General features: G+C 39.6%; 1 protein-coding gene across 8 annotated transcripts in view; it reads right to left on the reverse strand.

The window, feature by feature from the left end:
• The window catches only part of SORCS2 (sortilin related VPS10 domain containing receptor 2), a 545,361-nt gene that overhangs the window by 218,906 nt on the left and 300,688 nt on the right, over positions 1–25,767 (reverse strand). For all 8 annotated transcript variants that reach the window (XM_061369718.1, XM_061369703.1, XM_061369709.1 and 5 more), the window contains exon 3: positions 18,819–18,918. In XM_061369718.1, the coding sequence (XP_061225702.1) occupies positions 18,819–18,918 (100 nt within the window). The remainder of the gene's footprint in view (positions 1–18,818; positions 18,919–25,767) is intronic.

Genomic DNA, 25,767 nt, shown 5'->3' on the forward strand with positions numbered 1-25,767 from the left:
TCAATACACACTACCCTCCCCTCTCACCAAAAACTGCTGGATCCCTACAGAGCTCCTACAGTGCAAGCAGAGCAGCCAGCCTCACACGCACCATCCCAGGTGACAAGCTCCACCACCTCTCTTGCGGGAATGCTGCTCCACCAGGCTTCACTTTAAAGCCAAAGAGAATAAACACCAGAACTCAACCCATTTAATGCTCCTTGGGTACACAACTTTGCATTTCAGTCAGTTGGGGATATAACTTTCTCTTTGTGAGAAAAGCCCCTCCAAACCCAACCTGCTGCTCCCCCTTTTTTTTAGGGGGAAGGAGAGAGGGAAGATCTGTTTCTGGAGAAGGAGGACCTGGGACTGATCCCCAGCATATTCATGACCCTTCATTACAGAGCAGCCATGGCACCTCTGCATGGTCCAAGCATGGTCATCTTACCCATTCTGGTGGTGCTTCTCATAACAGTAGCTAAAGACAGCCCTTACTATTGGCAGCAGTTCAAACCCATTCACATCAGATTTACCTGAGTGCAAACTACACTGAGTCACACTTTGAAGATACAGCCACAAATTCAAGCTCTTCCAGAAGAGCCCCCAATGAACAGTCAACCAGTAATATAACATTATGATACTTCTTAAATTCATCAGGAAAAATAAGGCAATGCTTTTTCTCAACTATTACTAGTGTCATTACCTATACTATACATACTGCTCTGTTTTAAGATTCAACACTGCCACAATTCACACGCAATAAAGGAGAGACTGAGAAAATCAAGAGCTCTGCCAGGTCTGTTCTGTTCTGGTTTGGGTTCTATTCTGGAGTGTGCAGTTGCTTTCTGAACAATGAACTGCCCATTGTTGCTAAAGATGTTGCTTCAGGAAAATCCACAGTGGTTTTGGTCCTTTTATCTCAGCAGAGGTCACCTTGCAAGCTGCACTGAAGAAACAAAACAAAAGCACATGTGATGTAATAAGCCTGGTTACTGAGAAGGAAAAGACCCAGAAACTTGAACCAAGCTTCCAGCAACAGACTTTTGTGTGCCCTGTGGCACACAGAGCCACCAGGAATGATGACGTTAAAGAAAGTGATAAGGGAAGGCTTCAGATAAACAGCATTTTGCTATAAAACAGTCACTTCCTTTGCTTGGAAAGAAAGCAACTCTTCATTTATAAATTAAGATATGGAGAGGTTACTGTCCTGCTCCTCTCATAAAGACCAGGTTTTGTGCCTTACATTTTATTCCCCAGTTCCCAAATGCAATTGTGCAAATGTTTAACCTTATGCATTTAAATGAAGTCAACGGCATCATCCATATGCTTAACAACAAACATGAACAGTTTAAACTTCTGCCAAAGCATAACACAGAAACCAACCTGGAATTCAGCATGAGGGGACCATTAAGAAAACTGTCCTTGATTCTCATCTTGGACACACACAGTGACACAGCAGCAGAACAGAGAAAGGAGTCCAGGATTTATAGATTTTCCTCATTTCAGACTGAGACATTTCTCAGACCTGTATGCTAACAGAGTAGTTTGTTAAGCTCTTTCAGTACTGATCCAGACATGAATGCACATCTTACTCCAGACAGTTGCCGAAGCTGCTTAAATTATGTTCAATGTAAGTGGCACGAGAAGCAGGCAGCAACAGAAAAATGTGTCACAGCTTCCTTAAGCAAAATTCTTCCTAATTTTACATGACACTTGAAAAGCTGAAAACTTAACTAAGAAATGGATGCTTTATAAGCAGCATCTGCTTAATAACTGAGCTCACTTAAAAATTTGTATTAGCCCAAATTTACAACTAGAACGTATAAAAATACACACTGCAGTATGTGTGTACATGCTGTTTAAGGTTATCTTCACACAAATACAACTTTCTAAGGCAATGAACAGCAATCATTTCTGGAGGAGGAGACAGAAAGAGATCTTGCCCAGCACCTGTGGGAGATGAAGCTCAGGACCCACAGGATCACCTCCCTGGAGCTCCAAGAGCCTCACACACCTTTTTTCATAGCTTTCTAAATCAAGACCGAAGTGAGGATATGTCTTTTCTAAATAGTGACACCTGGTCTGAGAAAGCAGTGGGGAAGGGGTGCTAAGCAGGACCCTTTCATTAGCAGTGGTCATAAGACTGAACACTGCTACACAACACAATAATGTATCACAGCAACAACGCACAAGCAGGCTTGAAATATCCAAATGGAAAACAACTTTACATTATAGATGAGCTTAATATTTCCATGTAAGCCAAGACTTTAAAAATTAAATTTATACTCACTTCAAAATACTGTTTTCCAATAGACAAGCCAAGACTTTCAACCTAAGCACAGCCAAAACCCAACTGCATTTTAATATCAATCTTTGTTTATAAGTACCCAAATACCAGTGGCCCTTCTTCCCTTCAATTATTTGCTGGGGAAAAACACATGCAAGGTAAACATTTGAATCCCTACTAAGAAAAGTGCAGAACATTTCACTTTCATAGAAAAATGTGAACAAATTGGGCTATTTCTACCAAAGACTTATTTATCAGCTAGATAGCACTGTCACACCAGGTCAAAAAGAATTTTACCACACTTAGAGGCTCAGGAATGCTTTTGTTTGAGCACAGAACTTTCCTAACACTGCAGCTCTCCTAATAGCCACTAGCTCTCAAGTGGAAGCCCTTGGAGAGGTATTACCCTGAAAGCCATTTATCTTTTACTTCACTTTGCAAACAAACACCAACAGAGAGAGCCATTAGAGAACAAGTGCTCTCTGGATGCTGAAAATCAATGGAGGAAAATTAAAAATCAACAAAGCTCTCACATACAGCCTCTTAAATGAAATGGCCTGTGATCCCGTCAATCCTTGTTAAGAGGAGAGAAAAATAAATTCTTAATCAAGGATGAGTTCTAGTGATACTTCTTGCCATATTTATATTGCATATCATACATTTCTAGCTATATTCTGTGTCATAAGGATATAATCTGATAATAAAGATATTCATAGTGCACAGAACAATTAAGAAATCATTTTAACACTCAAGTTCTAGTGGCAGACAAAAGGTTTAAGCTTAGAGAATGGTGATGACATGTGAATGAAGTGACACAAGTAAACATAGCAGAAATTCTGTACAATAGTTTGATAAATGCCCCTTCACTTACATCTTGAAGAGTAAATCCACTTAGTTTACAATTCAGCTAGTTACCAATCTCATTAAGTCAACTCATAAGGCAGCACGAGGAGCAACACATGGCCTGTGATGCTCTTCCATGTTGCTTACAGCCATGGAGGAGTCAAAAAAAGAAAATTAAGACATGATCAGGTCTCCAAGTTATCTCTTTTTACATGCTGCTGCAATTGATTCTAAGTAGACATGCACGAGTACTGCATGGCACCATGGTAAGAACTGACTGGTTCACAATAGTACTAGGTGGACATGTTCAATCAGTAAAGCTGTTAATTACTCTAGAAGACCAGAACACCCTGAGCCTTTGAAATCAACATGGTCATGGATTTCTCAGTTAATTACTGTGCCATAGTCCCAGCTATGGGGCTCTTCCAGTGATTCATCCATAGTTAAGTGTCATGGAACCAACTTCTGCTTCCAGCCTCAGCCAGCCGAATATGGGCAGAGTACTGTTTCTCTTTCTCTATGCTTCCAGAGAAGAATCAGTGTTTTGGGCTCCTTTACCACATGCCTTTTACTCAGATAGCACAATAGAATTACAAATCCAACCAAAACACATAACCCCTCCGCACACTTTGCTACCACTTTTGACTGGGTTGCTTGTAGCAGCAGCAGCAAATGAAGTCCTTCATCCTTGACTAGCACTGGTGATGATATTGCTCAACCTTCTAGAAACATAAGGACTATTTCACACCCCTTTCATCCTAATCTTGTACAAGGACTGACTATTTTCCACAGTGTTTCATCTGCTGGGCATAAAAAGTCTTTAATGCTTACCATATTTTCTTCTTTATTAGTGTGAGGTTGCTAAAAACGTGGGCATCTCTGATATCTTCTATCGCAAATTACAGACTCTAAAGAACCCAAAGGGTTACATGTAATAGGTTACTTATAATCATAAAGACAGATGGCATGGCATATCTGAACACAAACATGACAAATTTAGGACTATGTGCATCTGCAGAATTGACTCCTCAGGATATTTGTTTGGCAGTCAAGTGTTCTTCAAAATGGTAAGAATAAAAATTGACAGTTTAATTTTTCCAGAATAAACTCAGGTTCCACAGGTCTCCCCTTTGGTGACTAACTCAGTAAATCTTAGGTGACAAGCTCAGTAATTTTTTATAGGTAAGAGAATAGAAGCTAAAATACAAATTGTATTTTAACTTTTATTTTTCACTTCTAAGGTTAAACGTCAAGATGGTTGGGTGAGAGACAGAACAGCTCAGCACATCTTTCTTTATGTAAAGCTCAAGAAAACTTTTGAGAAATCACAGCAGATTTTCTCTGATTAAAATAGGCAAAAGTATAATGTTATCTGCCAAAAACGTGAATATGTTGCTTGCTCTTCCCTAGCAAGGTTCATTTGATTGCAACTTTACTCATTAGATGTTGTTCTAACACCTCTTGAGATGCACAAAGTTGATGCCTATGCTCCTCTGAAGACAAGAACATATTTTTCAACGCTCTGGGCTGCCAGCCACACTGCAGTGAAACATATGCTGTCCTGTTACTTCAGATAATAAATGGCTTCTCTTTTGTTCAGTGATTCAGCCACACAAATAACTTATTTTGTCTCCTGACACTTTTGAAATGAGTGAGGTCTCCTCAAATAGGCATCAATTGCCTTTTGTTTACTGTGTAATATACTTCTAATGCAGAGCTAGGTTATTCCAACCAAGGTATAGTAACTGATTTGGCTTTTATAATTGGTTGTGACTCTGCTATTCCCAACAGTAATCTTTATAGAAAGACCATAAATATTGCATACCCCACCATTACATGTAATGAACAAATATTGACATTATACTGTATTCTGAAATAGTTGGCAAGTAGCATCATTCACATGAGAGAACCCTATTGACAAGGATGTTTTTTTAGATCGAGTAAACATATCCAAGACTACAAACACATCTGGTCACATAGCTTTAAAAATCTTGAGTACTGACATCAGTCACCAGCTCAGTCCCATGAGGCATCACTCATCCCAGTACTGTCATTCCTTTGGCATGGAGAGGAGTTAGTCTGGATAACAGGTTCTTCATGTAGAACTAGTCTCATATAAAGAGGATCATAGCAGGATTAAAAACACCACAGCAACCATCATCACTTTTTTTGTCTTTGATATTTGGAATCCACGATCACCATGGTGCACTTGATTCCCTTGTTCAGATCACTAATAGCTTTACCAGTGATCTTAGGGAACTGGGATCTCAAGAAAAGGAGGCTTGGGAGGACCTTATCGCTCTTTACAACTACCTGAAAGGAGGTTGTAGCAAGGTGGCTGTCTGTCTCTTCTGCCAAATAACAAGCAACAGGACAAGAGCAAATGTCCTCAGGTTGCACCAGGAGAGGTTCAGGTTGGATATTAGGAAAGAATTCTTCATGGAAAGGATTGTCAAGTATAGGAACAGGCTGCCCAGGGAAGTGGCGGAGTCACCAACCCTGGGGTGTTTAAAAGATGTGCAGGTGTGGCACTTAGCAACATGGTGTAGTGTTACACTTGGCAGTGCTAGTTTAATGGTTGGACCCAATGATCTTAAAGGGCTTTTCCATCCTAAATGATTCTATGATCATGTGATTCTATGGTACCCCCATGTAAATGGGATTCATACCCTGGAGCTTTAAAAAGGGAAGAAATTAATTTACATAGAGATGCCAGTGCATTTCTTTGTCTGAAGGAAACAATACGTTATGAAAGCAGAGCACCATTTTGAGATGATTCTTGACCAAAATTGCACCTGATAGGCAATTTTTCATCCCATGTGCAACTCCCCCAGCTTCCAATGCTGTGCCAGTGCAAGGCTGCCCACCAATACAGGATGAGCTGAATGCTGGAAAAGTGCCTGCCAGGCTGATCTGCAACTGGAAGGGTGAGAGGGGAAAATGAGAATTGGAATGGAAATCAGCTCAAAAGGAAAGCTGGAAGGAGAGCCAGTTACACCAGGGCTTTCACACAAGCAGACTGGGGAGAGACATGCTGTTGCCAGCAGCCCACTGCTCCCAGGAACTGACTGCTTTGCCTAGAGCCATAAGGAATAAAAGCAAACCAGGTCACAGAGATGCCAGACCTCCCCATGTTATTATTGCAGTTCTCTCTATCTGGAAAATCAATACTCAAAACACATGAAAGGCCAGATTGCACCACTGTACATTGTTAAAGAACAGCTGCAGGTGAAGCTGGAATACCCCTTACCATATAACACAATACAAGAGAACTGGGTAAGCCTAAATTGGAGGTTTCCTCCTGATTTTTGTGTTTTTTTAAGAAATCAAAATAAGCTGGAAACTCGAACCCTTAGGGAAAAAGCACAATAACATCTTACTGTGCAGCCATCAACATATATTTACTGGATTAAGAAGTGGAATGAAAATTTATTGTGCGTTTTATGTTATTCTTCATCTTTCTAAGATCTACTACAACTGGCTTTTTCTGAGATTTCTGGCAAAAGCCTGTAGCCCCTGCCACAGCAGACGTCACTGCCAGTCTACAATCAGTGTCTCTGGGGATAATTTTGTTAGCTGAAGCTTATAAACTGACCTGCAGAGAATGCAGAGAGGGAAACTTTTGGGTTCTGCCACTACATCACCTGGTGACTTTTAAATAAACTTACTTGCTAGCACGGATGTTTAAAGAGAAAGCCTCTCATTTTTGCTTGGGTGATATTTAGCTTATGTTTGTGAACATGGCTTAAATGCAGTGGCAGATGAGAGAGTAGTATTAAGGAACAGCGAAGCATCCAACCTCAGCCCCTGACAAGCCGCAGTAATTTCTCCAGTCAAAGACAGCAGACAAGACAGAGGCTAAAAAACCACCACAAACAAAACCCATTGTGCTATAAAAACTTTCAAAAAACAAGAAAAATAACCAGCAATTACCCAAATCATGGACTACTGAATACAGGCGAAAAGAAATTCAGCAGTGTCACCTGCAGACTTTAAGCTTATTGAATTTGCCTCTTAACATCATAGCTTAAAAGGGGAAGTGGATTATTCACAAATCAACAAAATGGACAGAAAAATATATAAGTAAAGCAGAATACATTCTAGCTTTGGGATAAAATAAGAGCTACAAATATTTTGTAAATGAAAAATATATCAGCTACCAGAGAAAGGAAATGTGTAAGATCTTGGCACTTTGCTGGCTATTAAAATGCCAGGGCACTTTCACAAAAAATACATTTTGCTCAGAAAATGTCCAAGTGGCAAAGGCAATGTTTTCTAACAGACAATTTTGACAAATTTCTTAATTCAAATGTTAATTTTAATATGGAATATTTAGTATTTTTCTAAGTAAACCTTGACATGCTTTTAAGAAGGTCACAATTTAAACAAAATTTCTCACTTAATCTCATCTCATTTTCCTTATCTTGGCTCCATCATCTCTTTTCCAACGGTTTTTATTTTCAGCTGTAAGTCAGGATATAATTTTTTCAGAAATTTCTAGAGTATTAATAAATAGTTCTGACCTTATCCTAATCCTGCCATATTTTGCATGGTGACTGTTTTATAGTAGATAAGTGTTAAAAAGTGAATTCTATGAATTGTGCAGAAACATAAAGCAAGTATTTTCTGACAGAGTACATAAAATTAAGGTCCTAGATCTAAATTCAGCTCCATTCTCTGTTTCTGAGTATAACCTTTTAAAGCTGAAGTTCAAATTGCCTTTAACACTGCAGGAAAGCTTTAAAACTTCATAATCATCCCAGATTAGCTTTCAATAAAGTTATTAAGAAATTTGGCTCAGAAGTCACATCTTTAGTCTCAGAAGAGGCATTGCTAAATATTTTATCCAATTTTGTGTGTTCACCTATTGAGTCTTCCAAAATAATAACTCAAAAAAGTGTAAAAGCCTACTTGGTCCTTACTTAAAGCTAATTATGATCTTAACATTGAAAATACTTCCCAGATTTCTGTCCTTCATTCTGGAGATATTAACCATTCACTGGTTTTGGTTTCTTTGGGTTTTTTTTTTCTTCAAAATAAGCTTTCATATCTTTGACTACTGAAAATATGTACAGTATTGACAGACCTTCCACAAGGCCATAGTCTCCCCTGAACTGGTAAAAATGCATTTGATTTAGAATCATAGAATCACAGAACACCAGGTTGGAAGGGACCTCAAGGGCCATCTGGTCATCTAGGCAAAGCACAGCCTAGACTAGATGTCCCAGCATCCTCTCCAGCTAAACCCTAAAAGTGTCCAGTGTTGAGGAATCCACCACTTCCCTATGTTCAAAACTACTTCTGAATGTGTCTCTATGTCTTCTATTTTTAGTGAAGAAAATTAGGCCTTTTTTTAATCTGATGTTTTCTCAATCATGTGAGTTCCACATTGCCATTTGTGCTGCTCTTTGGCTAAATCATAATGCTTTTTCTGACTACTCAAATTACTTTGAACATTTGCACAAACTACACTCCTGAAAAGTTACCAGAAACAGTAAGCAGTTATGCAGCAAGAATAATCTTAGAGCAATTACTCTTTAGGCAGCAAGCACCTTCAGTCTGAAAAACCACTGCAGGCAACACCACGTAAGAGCTAATGAATGCTTTCTTTTAATTTTTAGGAAGATGAATTCATAGAATCACAGAATGGTTTGGGTTAGTAAGGACCTTAAGATCATCTAGTTCCAAGCCCCTTGCCATGGCAGGAACACCTCACCCTAGATGACATCACCCAAGGTTCTGCCCAACCTGGCCTTCAACACTTGCTGAGTGGCAAAAGTGTAATTTTTTTCCTTCAAGCTGAGAGGCTGACTTAGATGGCAGATTATTAAATTTCCCCCATTTCTTTCCCAGGCACGTCATTTACATCTTTCTATTTCTGCATCTGTAGAAGAAATCTTACGACCACTTCTGACTTCCCAAAGCTATTAAAAGGAGACACCAAATCATCTATGTTCGTATAAAATTTTTAGATCTTATGGCAGAGTACAACTCACAAGTGGTCTTAATACGTTCTTACAATATACCAACTTATAGTCTTGTTTAACATCTTTGTCGCTGACATGGACTGTGGGATTGAGTGCGCCCCCAGCAAGTCTGCTGATGACACCAAGCTGAGTGGTTCGGTTGATACGCTGGAGGGAAAGAATGCCATCCAGAGGGACCTTGACATGCCTGTGAGGTGGGCTGATGCCAACCTCATGAAGTTTAACCATGCCAAGTGCAAGGTCCTACACCTGGGTCAGAGCAATCCCAGGCACAGCTACAGGTTGGGAAGAGAAGAGATTCAGAACAGCCCTGCAGAGAAGGACTTGGGGGTGTTGGTCGATGAGGAAATGAACATGAGCCGGCTTCAGTGTGCGCTTGCAGCCCAGAAAGCCAACCGTATCCTGGGCTGCATCAAAAGGAGTGTGACCAGCAGGTCGAAGGAGGTGATCCTGCCCCTTTATTCTGCTCTCGTGAGACCTCACTTGGAGTATTGTGTGCAGTTCTGGTGTCCTCAACATAAAAAGGACATGGATCTGTTGGAACAAGTCCAGAGGAGGGCCACGAGGATGATCAGGGGACTGGAGCACCTCCCATATGAAGATAGGCTGAGAAAGTTGGGGCTGTTCAGCCTGGAGAAGAGAAGGCTGCATGGAGACCTCATAGCAGCCTTCCAGGATCTGAAGGGGGCCTATAGGGATGCTGAGGAGGGACTCTTCATTAGGGACTGCAGTGATAGGACAAGGGGTAATGGGTTAAAACTTAAACAGGGGAAGTTTAGATTGGATATAAGGAGGAAACTCTTTCCTGTTAGGGTAGTGAGGCACTGGAATAGGTTGCCCAGGGAGGTTGTGAATGCTCCATCCCTGGCAGTGTTCAAGTCCAGGTTGGACGAGGCCTTGGGTGATATGGTTTAGTGCGAGGTGTCCCTGCCCATGGCAGGGGGATTGGAACTTGATGATCTTAAGGTCCTTTCCAACCCTAACTATTCTATGATTCTATGATTCTATAGTAGAATGGAACACTACTACCTCCTGGAAGGCATCTGATTCCAGAAAGGACAGTTTTACAGACTTCACTTAAGTCAAGTGAAAAGTTCTGACTGGTCCTTGTAATAATACACAGTGTGGGAAAGTTTCAGAGGAGCCTTAGGCTTTTGCCATCCTAAAGCCCAGCAGAAACCCTGTATCCCCAGACTCTGTGTAGCCAAGATGTAAAGGCCTAGATCTCCTGCTCCTGTGTTACAGCACCTGGCACAACAGTAAAGCATTTTTCAAACAATCAGCTGTAGCAAGCAAAAGAACTATTGCCTTTGCTGGAGGCCACAGGAAGAATAAAGTGTGAGATGCTATTATTCTCATGGACCAACTAGGACCTTTAGTGCAACCCCTACTAATATATGCCCGCCTGCACTGCATCACAACCTGTAAAAGCAATTCAACACAGTAAATCCTATAAAGTGATACAATGTGTAAAAAAAATTAGTTCACAGGTATGGCTGAGTGAAACAAACAGGACATATATTAGCACTAAAAGAGAACAACTCCAGCGCATTTAATATCTTAGGTTGACAAGAGACGTTTGCTTATTCCCAGGGATCCCAGTCTGATTCCTGTAGTCATAGTTACACCAAAAGCACAGGTTTTTATGAAACTAGCAGCCATGCGCTTTTCACACCAAGCTTTACAAGATAAACACTCCACAATCCCTCAGTGCTACCAGAGGCATTCCCCTTGCCAGAGCTTTCCACCGGATCTCCTTGCATAGACTTAGTGTCTTCTAGCAAAGAACAAGAGCATTTTAAAGTCAAATCAGAAAGCCATTTCAATGTCCAGAGTGATAATACTGTTTAGAGGACAGCATGAGTTTGTAAACCTGTAAGTTGTAGATCCAGCAATTGCAGCAGAAATCAATCCTCTTCCATTTGGAGCAAGTAGCTTAATTTCCTCATTTATAGAATCACAGAATGGTTTGGGTTGGAAAGGACCTTAACATCATCCAGTTCCAACCTCCCTGCCATGGACAGGGAGACCTCACACTACACCATGTCACCCAAGGCTCTGCCCCTGAAGACTGCAAGGGATGGAGCATTTACCACTTCCTTGGTAGGGAACTTCTTGGCAAACTGTTGCAGGGCCTCACCACCCTCACAATAAAGAACTTCTTCCTTACATCTAACCTAAACTTCTCCTGTTTAAATTTCAATTCATTACCCCTTGTCCTAACAAATGTGGGAATAGAAGGTAGACTGTCAAATCATGTCATGTCACAGTGTTTCTGCATAATGCAAAGGATATTACATGGTGCGAGGCAACAGGTAGTCAGGCTTCAGAGAGGGTCAGGCTTGCTTAAGGTCATAGAAACTGAAGTTAGGTCTCCTGGCTAACAATTCCCTGATGGAATCATCCTACTACTGCTGTTTAAGAGACTAATTTTATGAGTTCTACTCAGGGATGTGTCAGCAGATTTATTATTATCTGAAGAAACTTGTGATGTTTTAATAGAAACATAGACCACTAGCTATGTTCTTCTAAATAATATTTTTCTTTAGTATTTATAACTATGGAAGAAAAAGGTTTACTGTGGTCCAGGATCTGCTTGCGAGGTGTAGAAAGGAGTAATGCTCAGAAATAGAAGAAAAAAAAAGCAGGAGAACAAGAAAGCGTTGGAAAGAAATTAAGAGACAGAAGGACAGGAAGAGGTGGTGATATGTTCCAAAAAATCATCATGAAAAAGAGGAGGAAGAGAGAAATACCAGCTGCACACAGAACAAACAAGTCTGCACAAGATGCCTCCTCAAAAAAACAAATCAGGAGTTATGAAGAATCCACCATTCCTTGGACAGCAATCTTCTTCTATGAAGGTTCGAGAGCAACCTAGTGTGTTACTTCCACAGATGGAAAAATCTGTCTCTAGCACAAGTCTGAAAGAGGCCACCATAAAGGAGGTTCAGATGGCTTAAACACAAGAGATTTTAGTTCCTAGGAGTAAGAAGCTTTGCCTGGCAGAACCACATGGTGTGTGTGTGTGGGGGGGAAATAAAGATCCCATTTTATATTAGCATAAATTTTTTTATAACTGTATTCAAATATGGGTACAGGATGCACAAGGATATCATTAAGAAGTATTTGTCACACAGGTCCTGCCTTTTCAGTAGAAGTTTGCTGCTGCAGCATGCTGAGGCTATTGAGAACAGAGCCCCAATTTCAGCATTAGAGACATGTAAGCATCAATCCATCCCTTCTAGTAAATGCCACAGAGAGACTGGAATAAACAAAATCACTGGAATACTTAACTTTCACAGTAGTTTAGGAGTCCTGTGCAAGTATTTGTCCCATGACAGCAAGCCTGCAGCAGCTGAGTGGTTTAAGCAGCAGTTTTACTCCTGCCAGTGTAGAGGGGCAGTAGCCAAGGGGATTCTCAGTGGGCTGAGCACATCAGCCCTGCAAAATGGCCATGGTTGCAATTCAAACCTTGCTCATTTCCATTGGGCTTCCACACTAACCCTGGGGAAAAAAATCCTGCTGCAACTCTGCTCCTGACAGAGACAGAGGAGTTTGTGTGGTCAGCACAAGTGGAGGGAAGTCGAAAACCTGCAGTGAAGAGGAGCAGAATTTGACACATCAGTAGATTGGAAAATGCTAGCAGAGCATGAAACATGAAAGCTGGGATTCCTGCTGCCATTCCGTCACTGGGGAAATGAGGAGGAAACGTGCAGGTCTCCAGAAGATGCAGAAGATCCATCAGTAAGCATGATGAATATGTTTCAAACGCATTATACCATTATTTTTGGGTGGTCTGGGGAATATGCCTACTGTACACTGTCCTTGCAGACCTCCTAAATGGTATTACACATCTCTTTTCAAAAACTATTTTAAGTTTTCATATGACATCCTTAATATTTTCATATCTGTTAGCTGTTGATGCGGTTAGTTAAGATGAAAGAGTTCCCAGCTTCCTCCTTCTGTAACATGGGAACCTTGATATATGCCTCAGGGCATGTTGTAATGTTTAGTAAATAAATAGACAGAAGTAATCTCAACACACAGGATAATTGCAATAGAAGATAGAAATAAGCTAAATTAATCACAGATAAAAATCATCGTTGCCAATTTAGCAAAAACCTGACTGTTCTATAGACAGCTGAACCCATTTCATCCTAGCATTCTTGGCAAACAATTAAATACTTATTAAATACTGTATGGTCCTTATTACTAATCCCCTTTATAATTTACTCTTTACAACTAGCTTCTCTCTTCTATTTCCTTTTGCAAAGATTCAGCACCACTAATATAATCACCTTTTCCTTTATGGTTTTATCTGTCACAGATTTCATGCAACCCTGAATCAGTAACTTTCTACTCACTCTTCATGTAGATATCTTCTCTTTTGGAAACTATCCTATATATTATAATTTGCCTCTTTTTTATATTTAATTCTGCAAGAAGCTCACAGAATGATATTGTCATGGGAATGCATAGCATTAAAATAGATGTGCATGGACTTCACAGTCCTGGGGTAATGGTTGGACTTGATCTTAAAGGTATTTTCCAACCTAGCTGATTCTATGATTCTATGATCTTCACAGCTATTGATTAGAAGACAGTTGTAGCTCTAGCTAGGACACAAGAAAATCTCTGTCATGTGGGAGAAAAGCCCAAGTCTCACTCAGATCTAGACACGCCACAGACAATGATTATGCTGATCAGCTATTTTAGGGGATGTGTGCACATGTGTCCCAGTTGTTATCTCAAGCAGAGAAGGAATGAAGAAGTACTTTCGGGTCAGTGAGCCCACGGGCAGGCTGGGCAAGGTAAACATGAACTTGCCTAGTGCCTTGCACTGTAAACCTACCACCACCCCTTTAGAATTTTCTCTGATGTCTGGCTGAGATTTAAGTTTGTGCCTAACAATCTATATTTTAAAATAAAGAGCTTTGAAATGACAGCCTGGTCTAAATTTTTCAAAATTGTCCTTATTTTCAGACTAAACAAAAATTCCAGATCTTAAAACCCCTCTAGGCATGGAACATTATGCTTTCCTGTTTACGGCTCCTCTCTGACCACCTACCCGCTCAGCAGCACACATCGCCGCAGGTGCTGAGGGTAGCTTCAGACCTGCTTTCTGCTACATGATCTTGATTGACTACTCCTATTTCTCCAAGCAATGACCCCTGCTCATCATAATAGGAAATAAAACCTTGCTGAAAATACGATGCTTGGATTCCTTCTCTTCCTAGAATTACTGGGAGGGAAATGGATGTCTCTCAAGTGCAGAATTACATGCACAATGGTCTCTTAACACTTGCTCATAGGTCTTTTCCATTTTCACATAAATCTTTTTTTATGTTGTACTCCCACCAACTACTCTTTTTATATTTGGCTTCACTACAGTAAACTTAATTTAACATTACAGCTTTTGGTAGATGTTGGTCTGCTTTTATGATTAATGAGTTTTAGACAGGAAATTCATAAAAACAGAACAAAAGAATCTATAATAAGTATGCAGTAAAGACAGGACTATTTTTCCTTAGAATAACTGTATGCCTGAGCACAAAAGAATGTGAAAGTTGCACATTAGGCTACAAAATCACAGTGTAAGGTCAATCTCAGAAACTTCAACTGAGATCTCTACATTAAGTATCAAATAAATTATAGGATAGAATAATAACACAGAATGTCTGTTCGAGTGTGCACCCGTTTAGCCCACACACCCTCTACCTTGACAGGTAAATATCCTACATACTATGGCAAACCTACACACTAGCCATGGCAGTGTACTGTGTTTGCTTGTATTGTTACCCAGGTTTGTAGGTCTGGGATTTTTGTGTTGGTTTTTTATTTTTCTCTTTTTAAGTGAAGTGCAACATTTGACCACAACCTACTCCAGGTGCTAACTATTAAAAATGTATAGGTCAAAGGGAGCAGAACTGAAACAAAAAGGTTTAGAGGCAGCTTCAAACTATATCCGTCAATGTTCTGGTAGACATGCATGCAAAAAGTATTCAAAGACAACAACGTGTCTAACCCACAAGAGCTGAAGATTCCTCTCTAACTCTATACAGAGAAGAGGATGGAGAAATGCAAAGAAAGTGCCTGCAAAATTTTAATGGAAAACAAACCAAACTTTGCTCCATATTGTATAGAGAACTCTTCTCCAACTAGATAGAAAAATGCATTCATAGTCTGTTATCTAAGAGAGAGTTACTGCTTAAACAAAGCAGTAACAACACTACTGCCTTTGACTTATTACAAGGAATTAGACAATGAAAACCACATAACATTTACACTTTTAAATGCAGCTCTGTTTATAAACAGACTGTGAAAAAGCCCTGGTTTCTCAAACATAGCAGGACTTACTCAACCAGGGAAAGCTCTCACTCCTAGCGTCCATTTAACAAGTAAATAGCTCAAACACTGTTGTAATAGCGACTCGTAGTGATTGTTCCATCCATGTTTTTAATTTTCAAGTGTTCCACTCTGTTTCTCGAACTTTTCCCACATATACATATTCACATCCCATCAAATAATGCCCATCAAATCTTCCCCTTGTATGGCTTGATTCCAGTGGTGCTACATGAACCTTTGCAGTAGACAGTGACTTCTAGCTAACAGCTCAGTGAAAGCTCTGACTGTTTCAGCCTACTGAGTTCTGTTTGATTTAATAGCTCCCTGGCTGTCAACTAGGCAACTGCTCATCAGCTGTGTGTGAATAAAATCTGGGATTTCTGCATAGGGCTGCCTCTCACAGCAATCCACTCACTAGCAAACCAAGGGTAGAAAACATTCTATTACTGAAATAAGCATACTTCTGGAAGCATTTGGAAAATCTGAAGATGAACAGAGCAGTCCTGGACAGAAGTCTTAAGCAAAATGATGCAGTTAGGTTACATCAGGGCTCTGGTGGTGCTTGACTAGAATAAAACTGAATGGTGACACTGCTTATAAGGAAAGAACACATCATGCTTGGGAGATGATGCATCTCAACGTACAGACTCATATTCTACAATTTCACAGTGTAACTTTTCTGAAGAAGCTACTGACAATATTGAAAGGAATATTCCATATTTGCCAACTTGTACTAATAGAAGTGTAAGATAATTCTGCTCTCTATATTCTGGTAAGGTCTCTAAGGAAACAGATACTTCAATAGAATTACTCCTTGCAAGTAAATGTAGTCATACTGTATTTTGACAACTTTCACTACCAACTGTTTCACTCTGAAAGACAAATGTCAAAATGCTGTAGGACTGCATTTACCTATAAGTGCTTACAAACACTGCTCAAGCCAGATGCATCTCAGAAAATGCTTTTATAGCTGCAGCAAATACCCTTTTGCAATCGTGTAATTTATACTATTTTCAAGTATCAGCAGTTAAAATATTGTACAGGAGAGGCTATATCCTTATTACTATCTTAAGTGTTCTGCGTGCTTTGTCGACCAAGAATACACATTTGTCATCTTGCCTTTTAGTTTGGAGAAACATGCAGCTACTTTTTATTGTGACAGCTGGGAAATGTAAGTGTTCAACCCATTTAACTAATAAGTCAGTGTATGCACAATCAACATTTGTTTTCTCTTAATATGAAAAGCCTGAATATATACTGCTTAGCAGCCTCTTTTCCAGAATCATATAAACAGAAGGATGGATGCATCAGTTGAATTAACACCAATTAAAATTAAAATATGCTCTGAAAGTGGGAAAAACCCCAGTGTGTTCATTCAACTCCTTCCCAGACACATTACACAAACAGAATTAAAGCAAATACGTAATTTTTACATCTAACAGCGTATATGCCCTATAAAAATGTTAACTATTTTGTTGATAATTTAGCTTAGTAAAGTCGAATTCTCCTAGGTTTTCTCTTCTGTAGAAAGAATTTGCTTTGTTCAGCTGACTCCAGATTGACACTATGGAAAGCGTAATCCCATACTCCATGAATCATGTGCATAACTTTCAAATCACAATTATAATGCTGGTTTAGAAAACAGAGGATACATATCAGATTATTTCTCCCACATGCTACATTATGGGATGCCTGCACTACTCAATGCTAGACCTCCAAGACCAGCGTGAATGCCTACAGCATTTTACCACGATGCTTTCACCATTTTTATGCCATCTATGCGTGTCTGTATGTACATTTGCATGTATAAATATATCTCCCTCTGGCATCATTTACAGACCCTAGAAATCCTTTCTGCTCTGCTGCTTTTGTTGTTTGTATATTATTGAACAACATCTTTGTAAAAGCAAATCTTAGCATAAAAACAGCGCAATTACTGGCTCAAAGGAACTTTCTGCAAGGGATAGATTTTAATATGATATTAGTTTACTAAGCAGGGCATGCAATTCTAAGACCTTATCTTGAGCAGAATATAGATTTTTCTAAGATAAAGTTAACATGAGATTTTTTGTGTATGCTGGTGTGTCCTTCAGGGTTAAAATTCAGCAGTGATCTCACAACTATTTTGTCAGACAACTGGCATAATCACATTGCCACTGACCCACTCTGCTTGTGCAGGTTTTTATATAGTAGCTGGGTGACCTGAGAAAAAACCTTTACAGGGCTCTCATCCATCTCATACTTTTAGCCTTTATTCCAGAAACCGAGATGAGTAAAGATTTGGGGGTTTATTCCTTTGGACTTGAAATCACCAGGAGATGCTATCTCTGAGACACACAATCTGCAGAAACCCTGTGCTTGGTGGTAGTTCCACTTCAAGAAGCAAAAACATCATTTCTGACTTTGCAGCAGATCAAAAATGTATTACCGAGCTCAGGCACAGCATAGATTGGGCACAGAAACTCCAGAGACAATCTCAAGAGAAATAAAACACGTACTTAACCATCCAGGCAGCATCGCTGAGTTCCACTGAGTTTTGATTAAGCAGAACAGACAGATAAACACAACTAACATTGTCCTTCCAATCAGTCGCCTCTGCATGAAATCAATGCTTCTGTATTACACTGGAGTTAAAAGGCCCTTATCAAGAGAAAATTCTTATTTCATAAATAACCTACTGTGCTTGTGTTATTCACAACGTATTTCACAATTCTTACCGTTTAAACCACAAGCACTTAGCAGACACAGAAGGTTTGTTGTTTTTTTTGTTTCATAATTGCTCTTCCTGTTGCTTCTAATATAACATCCATTGTAAATACACTCAATGGGTCGATTTCACTCTCACTTATAAAGTCTACTTAATCTTCCTGGGCTTCGTAAAAAGCTTTTTAGTTTGGTAATGATGCAGGAACATTTTTTAAGAGTTTCAAAGAAAGGGGATTTTGATTTTTTAATCAAGGTTTTACACAGAATAAACATCATTCTCAATGACAGCCTGCCCAATCCCTATCTTTATACTAAGGAATGAACACGCAAAGCACTTTGTACATAAAGGATGAAGAGGTTGAATGCTAGTCCCACAACTTGTGTGGATGTGTGAAAACCTACAGGAGTTCTTTTTTCATTTCGATGGAAAACTCCAGGGAAGATCAATTGCCAGGATTCAATGGCCTCAGAAGTTTTCAGAGTCCATCCAGGTATTTTTTCCTTTCAATATTATTCAGGAAGAATAAATATCCCACCTCAATATGCCACAAATGCACTTAAGATGACCTGCAACTCTGTGAAAACCACATCCCTGTAGTTCAAAAACTTGTAAAACACATAAATGCACAATCTCAGCTGCACTACAAAATGTAATTTCTTTTGCCACGTACCTTTTTTTTGTTGGTGGGACAAATGTAGAAATTGTCAATAACAGTGGCAATCCCAGGCTGTAGGTTCAACTTTGTGTATAATGTCCCAAAATCTGAGGACCTGAAAGAAATCAAACATCTGTAAGTGTTTTCTTCTAAAGGTTTCAGCATTTGAACTCAGCAAGAAAAACCCACTTCCTAGCACTGTTTTCAATGCTTCTCCACCATGCTTTTGCTCTTTTCAGTGCTCATCAGCTATTGAAAGAAAACTACCACTTAATAAGAGTATTTTCTAGGTTTGAATCAACATGTCTAGTTCTGTTTGCATATGACATTTCTGTGTGGTACTAGTTTTCATCCTGACACTGCACCATGGAGTGACAGAAGCCCAACACGTAAACCTTTCCATCACCACCCACAAGGTGGTAAAAAAAAGCTATGCAGAGCAGTCTTATCAGCAAGTACAAACAGCACCTCCTCGGCTATGCAGAAAAAGAAGAGCTGACTTCAGAGCTTGGTGTTGCACAAGAGAGCACTTTGGCCTGAGATCTCCAGGACTCACAATGGACCTCTACCAGAATTCATACTTCATAAAGGTATCCAACCATTCCTCCAGCTCTTTTTCAGACGATCACTAAATTTTCAATGAATAAAAACAAAGTCAGCACTTGGCCCTCAGTATATCATAAACACAAACCTATGAATATTTCAAGCGTGGGCACTCTGCAGAAGTTGTTTCATATTCCTGAAAAACCAGCAGTGAAAAATGGCATCTGTGCTATGCACCTGGATTGGCAATGTCTAGTATTAAAAAAAACCACATAAGTAAAGTGTTAGTATAGGAAAACACTAGTTAGTGAAACTCAAAGCAAGTCACATCCAAAATTAAATCACTTTGGATGAAGCCTCATTTGTTCTATATAGGATTAAATTGAACCATATGGTCTCCCCATATTACAGCTTTTCCTTTTGCATTTGGAAGGGGACTCAGACACATCTAAGGCACCTGTCCCTTCTCCATCAAGAAGCCATCCCTCAGACAGATGGTTGGTGGTAGGGCTTCGACTCTATACTATGCTTTTTTCCACTGGAATAACAATCTCCTTTAACAAAGCTGAAAGTGCTCTGCCCAGTACCTCTGCGTTATTCAAACAATTTGGAACATGCAGCAACTCTCATGTCCAAGACAGCAAGCATGAGACCTCTGTCCCTCCCCATGTGACACTGAGGACTGTCTATGCAGTGATTTATGCCCCTCTACCATGTTCATTGCTCCCATGTGGGCTCTGCTGTCTCATAGTTCTCACCCAAAGAAGTCATTGCAGAAGTTCATAGGAACATCAAAAAATTACTGGGCATAAGCTGTGACACACAGACCACATTCATAGCCTAAAGTTGAGAGTTTATTTATTTTATAGTGATACCTGAATGGATTTGATCCATCCTCTCCCCCCGCCCCCGTAATGTTGCTTCACCTGCAGATATACAGCAACGCATTGCAAAAGTTAATGGAATCATAAAAATTCAGTTCAGACAAATGAATCTGTAGAAATCAAATACATACAATTGCACTGGGTATTCAGCACTGAGCTAATTGGGGAATAGGATGGACAGTACCAAACCTAATTTGCTGGAGGTTTGACAGAAAAGAAATTAAAGCAAAGACTAAAATAGTGACTTCAAGCCAGAGGTACTGGAATCGTGCAGAACAAGTATGTATGATGGAAAGAGAACCTTATGTATTCTCTTTGAGGAAAGAATATCAGGTCAGCTGCTTGCCCAGCAATAACATCCTGAAATAATTCTCTGAACCTTAAAGATGATCCAATTTATCTGAAGAGGCAGTTCCAGGATTAATACAATGGGACCACTGGAGAGTGACGCTGCAGGAGGGACTGTGGCAGCAACTGTATCAAGGTATGAAAAAAGTACAGGCAGGAAGCACAGAGACGATAAGCAATTTCAAAGAGAAAAAGTTCCCCAGTTTAAAACTTCCTCTTCTAATTCTTGTGACTTTGAAAAAGTACTACAAGAAATAGAGTGTACTAAGATAACAACAGTATTTTCAAACAAAGGTAGAAAAGCTTTATAGCTAAAAATCTTTTATTTGCTGGTACAAATTAGCTACTTTAACAGGAAAAAAAAGAAATCCAATTCCAACCTTAGCCAACAGGCCAATGCATAACCATAAAGGTACACCATGCCTAAGCAGGAAGACTTGGCTATGCAGAAGATCTGCTTTAAGTCTGAATAAAAGGAAGTTATTCAGACTCCCAAAACTTTTTTACTGTAACCCAGCTGTGAGGGAGCTCAGGAATGTCAGCTACCCTTTGAGACACTCACATACAAAAGGACACAGTTCAAGGACATCATTCAAGTGAAGAACTGTCAAAAATAATTGGTTTTCCAAATCTGCTATAATCCAGAGAAAACAGGTCACAATTTTTTTACTTTAGATATAGGTTCCAAGTTCCTGACTCTGCATATATAAAGAATTAAGATTTTGTAGCACACAGCTAGAACAGAATTCCCTGTAATTGCACTACTGGGCTACAGACAGGGCTGGGGAGGACGTATAGGATCTCACTTCATGCCTACTTAAAGAATTTATTAAGAAGCACAAAATGTGTTTTGTAGCATACTCAAGAGAGGAGGAGCCCTTTGTGCCTTCAAGTCATAAAAAGATTGGTTTTGCTGTGCCAGAAGTATTGAGAGGGGAAGAAAACCCAAACTAAACCTCAATTAACCACCTGTGTTTATCAGGATAAATACATTCCCTTTCCTTCCTAAAAATTAATGAAAAGATACTCCAATGTATAATTAAAAGAGGATATACATGTACCCGATAAGAGTGAAACATCCTTCTATAACATGGCTTATTTGCAGTGTTAGCACAACAGCAGAACTCCATAAATCAGAGCAAGAAGTGTAAAGTCTGAGTTCTTAAAGATGGGCCTGACCTGCAGTTCTGAGTGATCTGGATGCAGTTAGTGAGCATTTTGGCTTTCTGCGAGATATTGCGGGTGATATAGCTAGCTATCCACAGGGTGCTTCCTGCTACTGCTCATCCACCTGTGCACTACGGGCTACAGATTGTATGGATGTTTCTTAGTAGAGCAAAATTCAGCGAAGGACTCGTAGTAAACACATCTTTCAGTATTCAGGTGATGGGCCATTACCAATGCTGGAACAACATTACTCATGTACTGATTCAGACATCAAATAACCTGTATCTGACAGGGTTGCAGCTGGGTAATAGCTTCTTTGAAAGAGTGTACATCTGCTGAAATACGTGCCATTCTTTTTTTTTGTTTTAAGGAAAAAAATCACTTGTTTCTGTAACAAGGTATATTCCAGTCACAATCATCAAAATCAGACAATGATATTACAGTACAGATGAAATTACGTCTTTTTGGCTTGTTTTAATACTGTGAGTTCAAATAATAGTTGGGAAAACTTCCAAGCAGTACAGAATGCACCCTGATGAAACAGAACTTTCAAAGCCCCTAAATTCTGAGGAAGTTTAGGTCTTGCCCTTAAAAATGTAACTTTTTTTATATGTGAGCTAAAATAAATCTGTGCCCAACATAATTTGGAACTGTACCTAAATGCTGAGTCTGGACATCCTCCATCAGAAATATTGAGAAAGAAGAAGAAATTTAACAGATACCAAAAGAGACACGAACCAAATGTTTGCCTGTCTAAACTTCAGTGCCATTATGCAGCTTTCCACTCATGACTCACACCTATGATTCAATACTGCGCTTTGTTAGTTGCTTTTCCAGGTTATGCTTACAAGTATATGCTAAAAAATATCTATAAGAAACATCAAAATTTATATAGCAAGATGTTGATTAAATTTGTAGAGAGACAAAAATTGAATCCCCAAGTCAAATTTCATACTCAAAGAAAATGCGAACTGCAAATGCTTCCTTTCCTGTTTTCGTTTTCTTTTTTTTTTTTAATGAATTGAAGAGACACACTGGAAAGAGAATGATTGGAACACACATGCTCATCAGATTTCCTCTACCATTTCTTCCTGAAGATTATCTCAAGCTCCATTCTAGCCAAATGAACCATACGGTACAAGCCTGATCAGCTAAAAACCATAGAAGACAACAGTGAAGAGATTTCAAATTTCTTATGGATTATTTAACTAATGGAACAAAACGAAAGCCTTTGGGAAGGAAGGGAGGAAGGAATAAAAAAACTATAGAAAGATTTGGTGGTTTATATTATTGATAAGTTGTTAACAAATATTTGATTGAGATGCACATAACAGAATCAAGGAAGAGTGGGTATGTGCATAACACTCACTGGAATTCTTCCCACCTAATTTTCTCTAGACGGTATTGTAAATGTCATCTTCTCACATTCACCTCCTTTTGGTCAGAAGAACAATCCAGTATCATAGAATCATAGAATAGTTAGGGTTGGAAAGGACCTTAAGATCATCAAGTTCCAACCCCCCTGCCATGGGCAGGGACACCTCGCTGTAAACCATATCACCCAAGGCCTCATCCAGCCTGGCCTTGAACACTGCCAGGGATGGAGCATTCACAACCTCCCTATTCCAGTGCCTCACCACCCTAAAAGTATTTACACCATGAACTTTAAAGTGCAAGGGAAATTAATCCATGGTATTGCTCTATTACAGACAGTGTAACACCATTTCCTTTGTGTTCTGGTCCCTCACTTGAAAAGAGACAACAGCATCTCCTATACCTCGAATGTCTGTAAGGAAAATAGGTATCTACAGGACAGAAGAGTAATGAAGAACTGGCTGACAGAGTACCTAAAACCCATACATGAAAAGTTCCAACAACAAATGTCAGGATAAACTTATTGAAAGGGAAGTAACCAGAGGAATATCATTAAAGAAGTGGCACACTGATGGATCTTTTTTACTTAAACAGCATAGAAGACTTCAAGGGCTCTTACATGTACAACGTGGAAATTGCAGACACTTTGGTTAGCCTCATAAAATCTTTTTAGGCAGCAACAAAAAACCTCCAAAACCCCAAAGCCTTTCTTCAGAGTAGAAACACATTGTAGCATTCGGTTCCAATACCTGACTCATGTATTGAGGAATTCATGCAGATGAAAGTTTCTTCAAAGGCTACAGAAGAGTATGACTCCTAGCAAGCCAATTAACAGATTACTCATCACGTGCAAGCTCTGCTGGAGTATTTTGTGAAAATACCTCCCTCTCTGCTTTCCGGAAAAGTTGAGCCTTTTGAAGTTACATATTTTTCCTCTCAAAACCAGGAATACAGAAATATTGCTTCCTTAATCCAGTTTTACACTGAAGAATCAATGGTGTAGGCAAGAGCTAACAAATAAACAGTTTAGAAACTTCACATTTAAGCAGAGGGTTTTTTCCAAAAGCACTATGAAGATGAGTGTATCCTGTTTTTACTAACCAACCCACTACTGGTAACATATATTCATCACATATGCTGATAACAGAGGTATTTTTAAGAACTGTGGATTATCACAACAGCCTTTTTAGCTGAAGTGCCCTGTTCTGTAATAATCTGATGAGTACAGAACATGGTGCAACTCTGCATCTATACACTTACATAGATTCCTTCCCCTTTTTACAGGTATTATTTGCACATGAAGAGCCCTACAGACTCAGTCACACCATAGGAGCGCAATAAAGGACAGGCAGCCCCTTGCAGTGGCTTTTTAGTGACTTGTAGATACATTTTTGATTGTAAAATACTGACCTAAAAAAAATCCACAGAAAAAAAAAAACAATTGTAACCAAAACACTGAACAGCCACATTCATATTGAGGAGGATCAAAGCATCACAAATTCTACAACTGGACTTTTATTCAATGCATGAAGTATATCCAGCTCAACTGGCTGCACTGAGACAGAAAACCGGTTCTCTGTAGCTGATAATAAAGGCAAGGATTACTCTGTTAGGTGACCTTAGGGAGTCAGATCCTTACTTCCCAGGGAAGAGTAGGATATAACCTTATTTTCCAACCTACTTAAAAATCAAGGAAGAAAATTCCTAAACACTGCTATGCATTGGCTTCTCCCCTGAGGGTTTGACAACTGGCTCCCCTAATGCTACACGGTACCTGGGCTGACTGTGGCCCTTGCTGGCATGCCAGGCTACAACTTTCTATCCTGATGTTGCAATTACCTTTGCAGAAAGTGTTTTGAGGCCTACATTTTTGGGGAATTACCCTGTCTCAGAGCTGTCCAGACACAAAGCTTGGTACAGGAACCATTCATGTTTTCTGATGAGGGAGCATGGAAGGCGATAAGCAGAGCTCTGAATACAGATGGGACTGTTATTTGGCACAGAAATTCAAGCTATGTAATACACACTTTCTGTTATATTGTTTTCCCTTACTGGTATCTTCTGTTATGCATTTATCATGCACTGGTTTTGGTTAATTACTTAGCCTGAAGAATATACACACACAGACTCCAATAGTTAGCTGCACTGCATCTGTAGTATTACACTATATCTTTTTGGTACTGTATTTAAACATTCCTACTCTGCATAGCCTCACTGTACACCACTATAATTATCTTTTACAGCCCTTCATTAGTCCTTCAATATACCACAAACTTCCTGCTCATTAGCCTATAATCGCCCTGCTTATCAGTTACATTTTCAAGCTCTTCTTTACTTTGCTGCACAGCTCCAATAATTAGCCTTTATATTTTACAGGCCTGCAGAACATCACATGAGCTTCTATTAGCTGCAGCCGTCACCTTTTCTCCCAGAAAGCGTTAGTTTAGGTAAGACACCTATTCTGAATCTACTGCCTTGGTGCACTAATTCCATCACCAACAGACAGCCCTCACTGACGACGTCTTGGAAGCTACAGCCTGTAGCCATGCTTGCAGTACACAGATATCTGTGATGAACCCATTCAACCATGAAACAAGCAGTGTCACAGCGACAAAGCAGACAAGACGCTGCCAGAAAGGCAGGGTTAT

The sequence above is a fragment of the Neopsephotus bourkii genome, unplaced genomic scaffold (genome assembly GCF_033783945.1).
Source record: "Neopsephotus bourkii isolate Nb327-2 ecotype Australia unplaced genomic scaffold, CSIRO-AGI_Nbou_v1 NB_144, whole genome shotgun sequence".
NCBI classification, from domain to species: Eukaryota; Metazoa; Chordata; class Aves; order Psittaciformes; family Psittacidae; genus Neopsephotus; species Neopsephotus bourkii.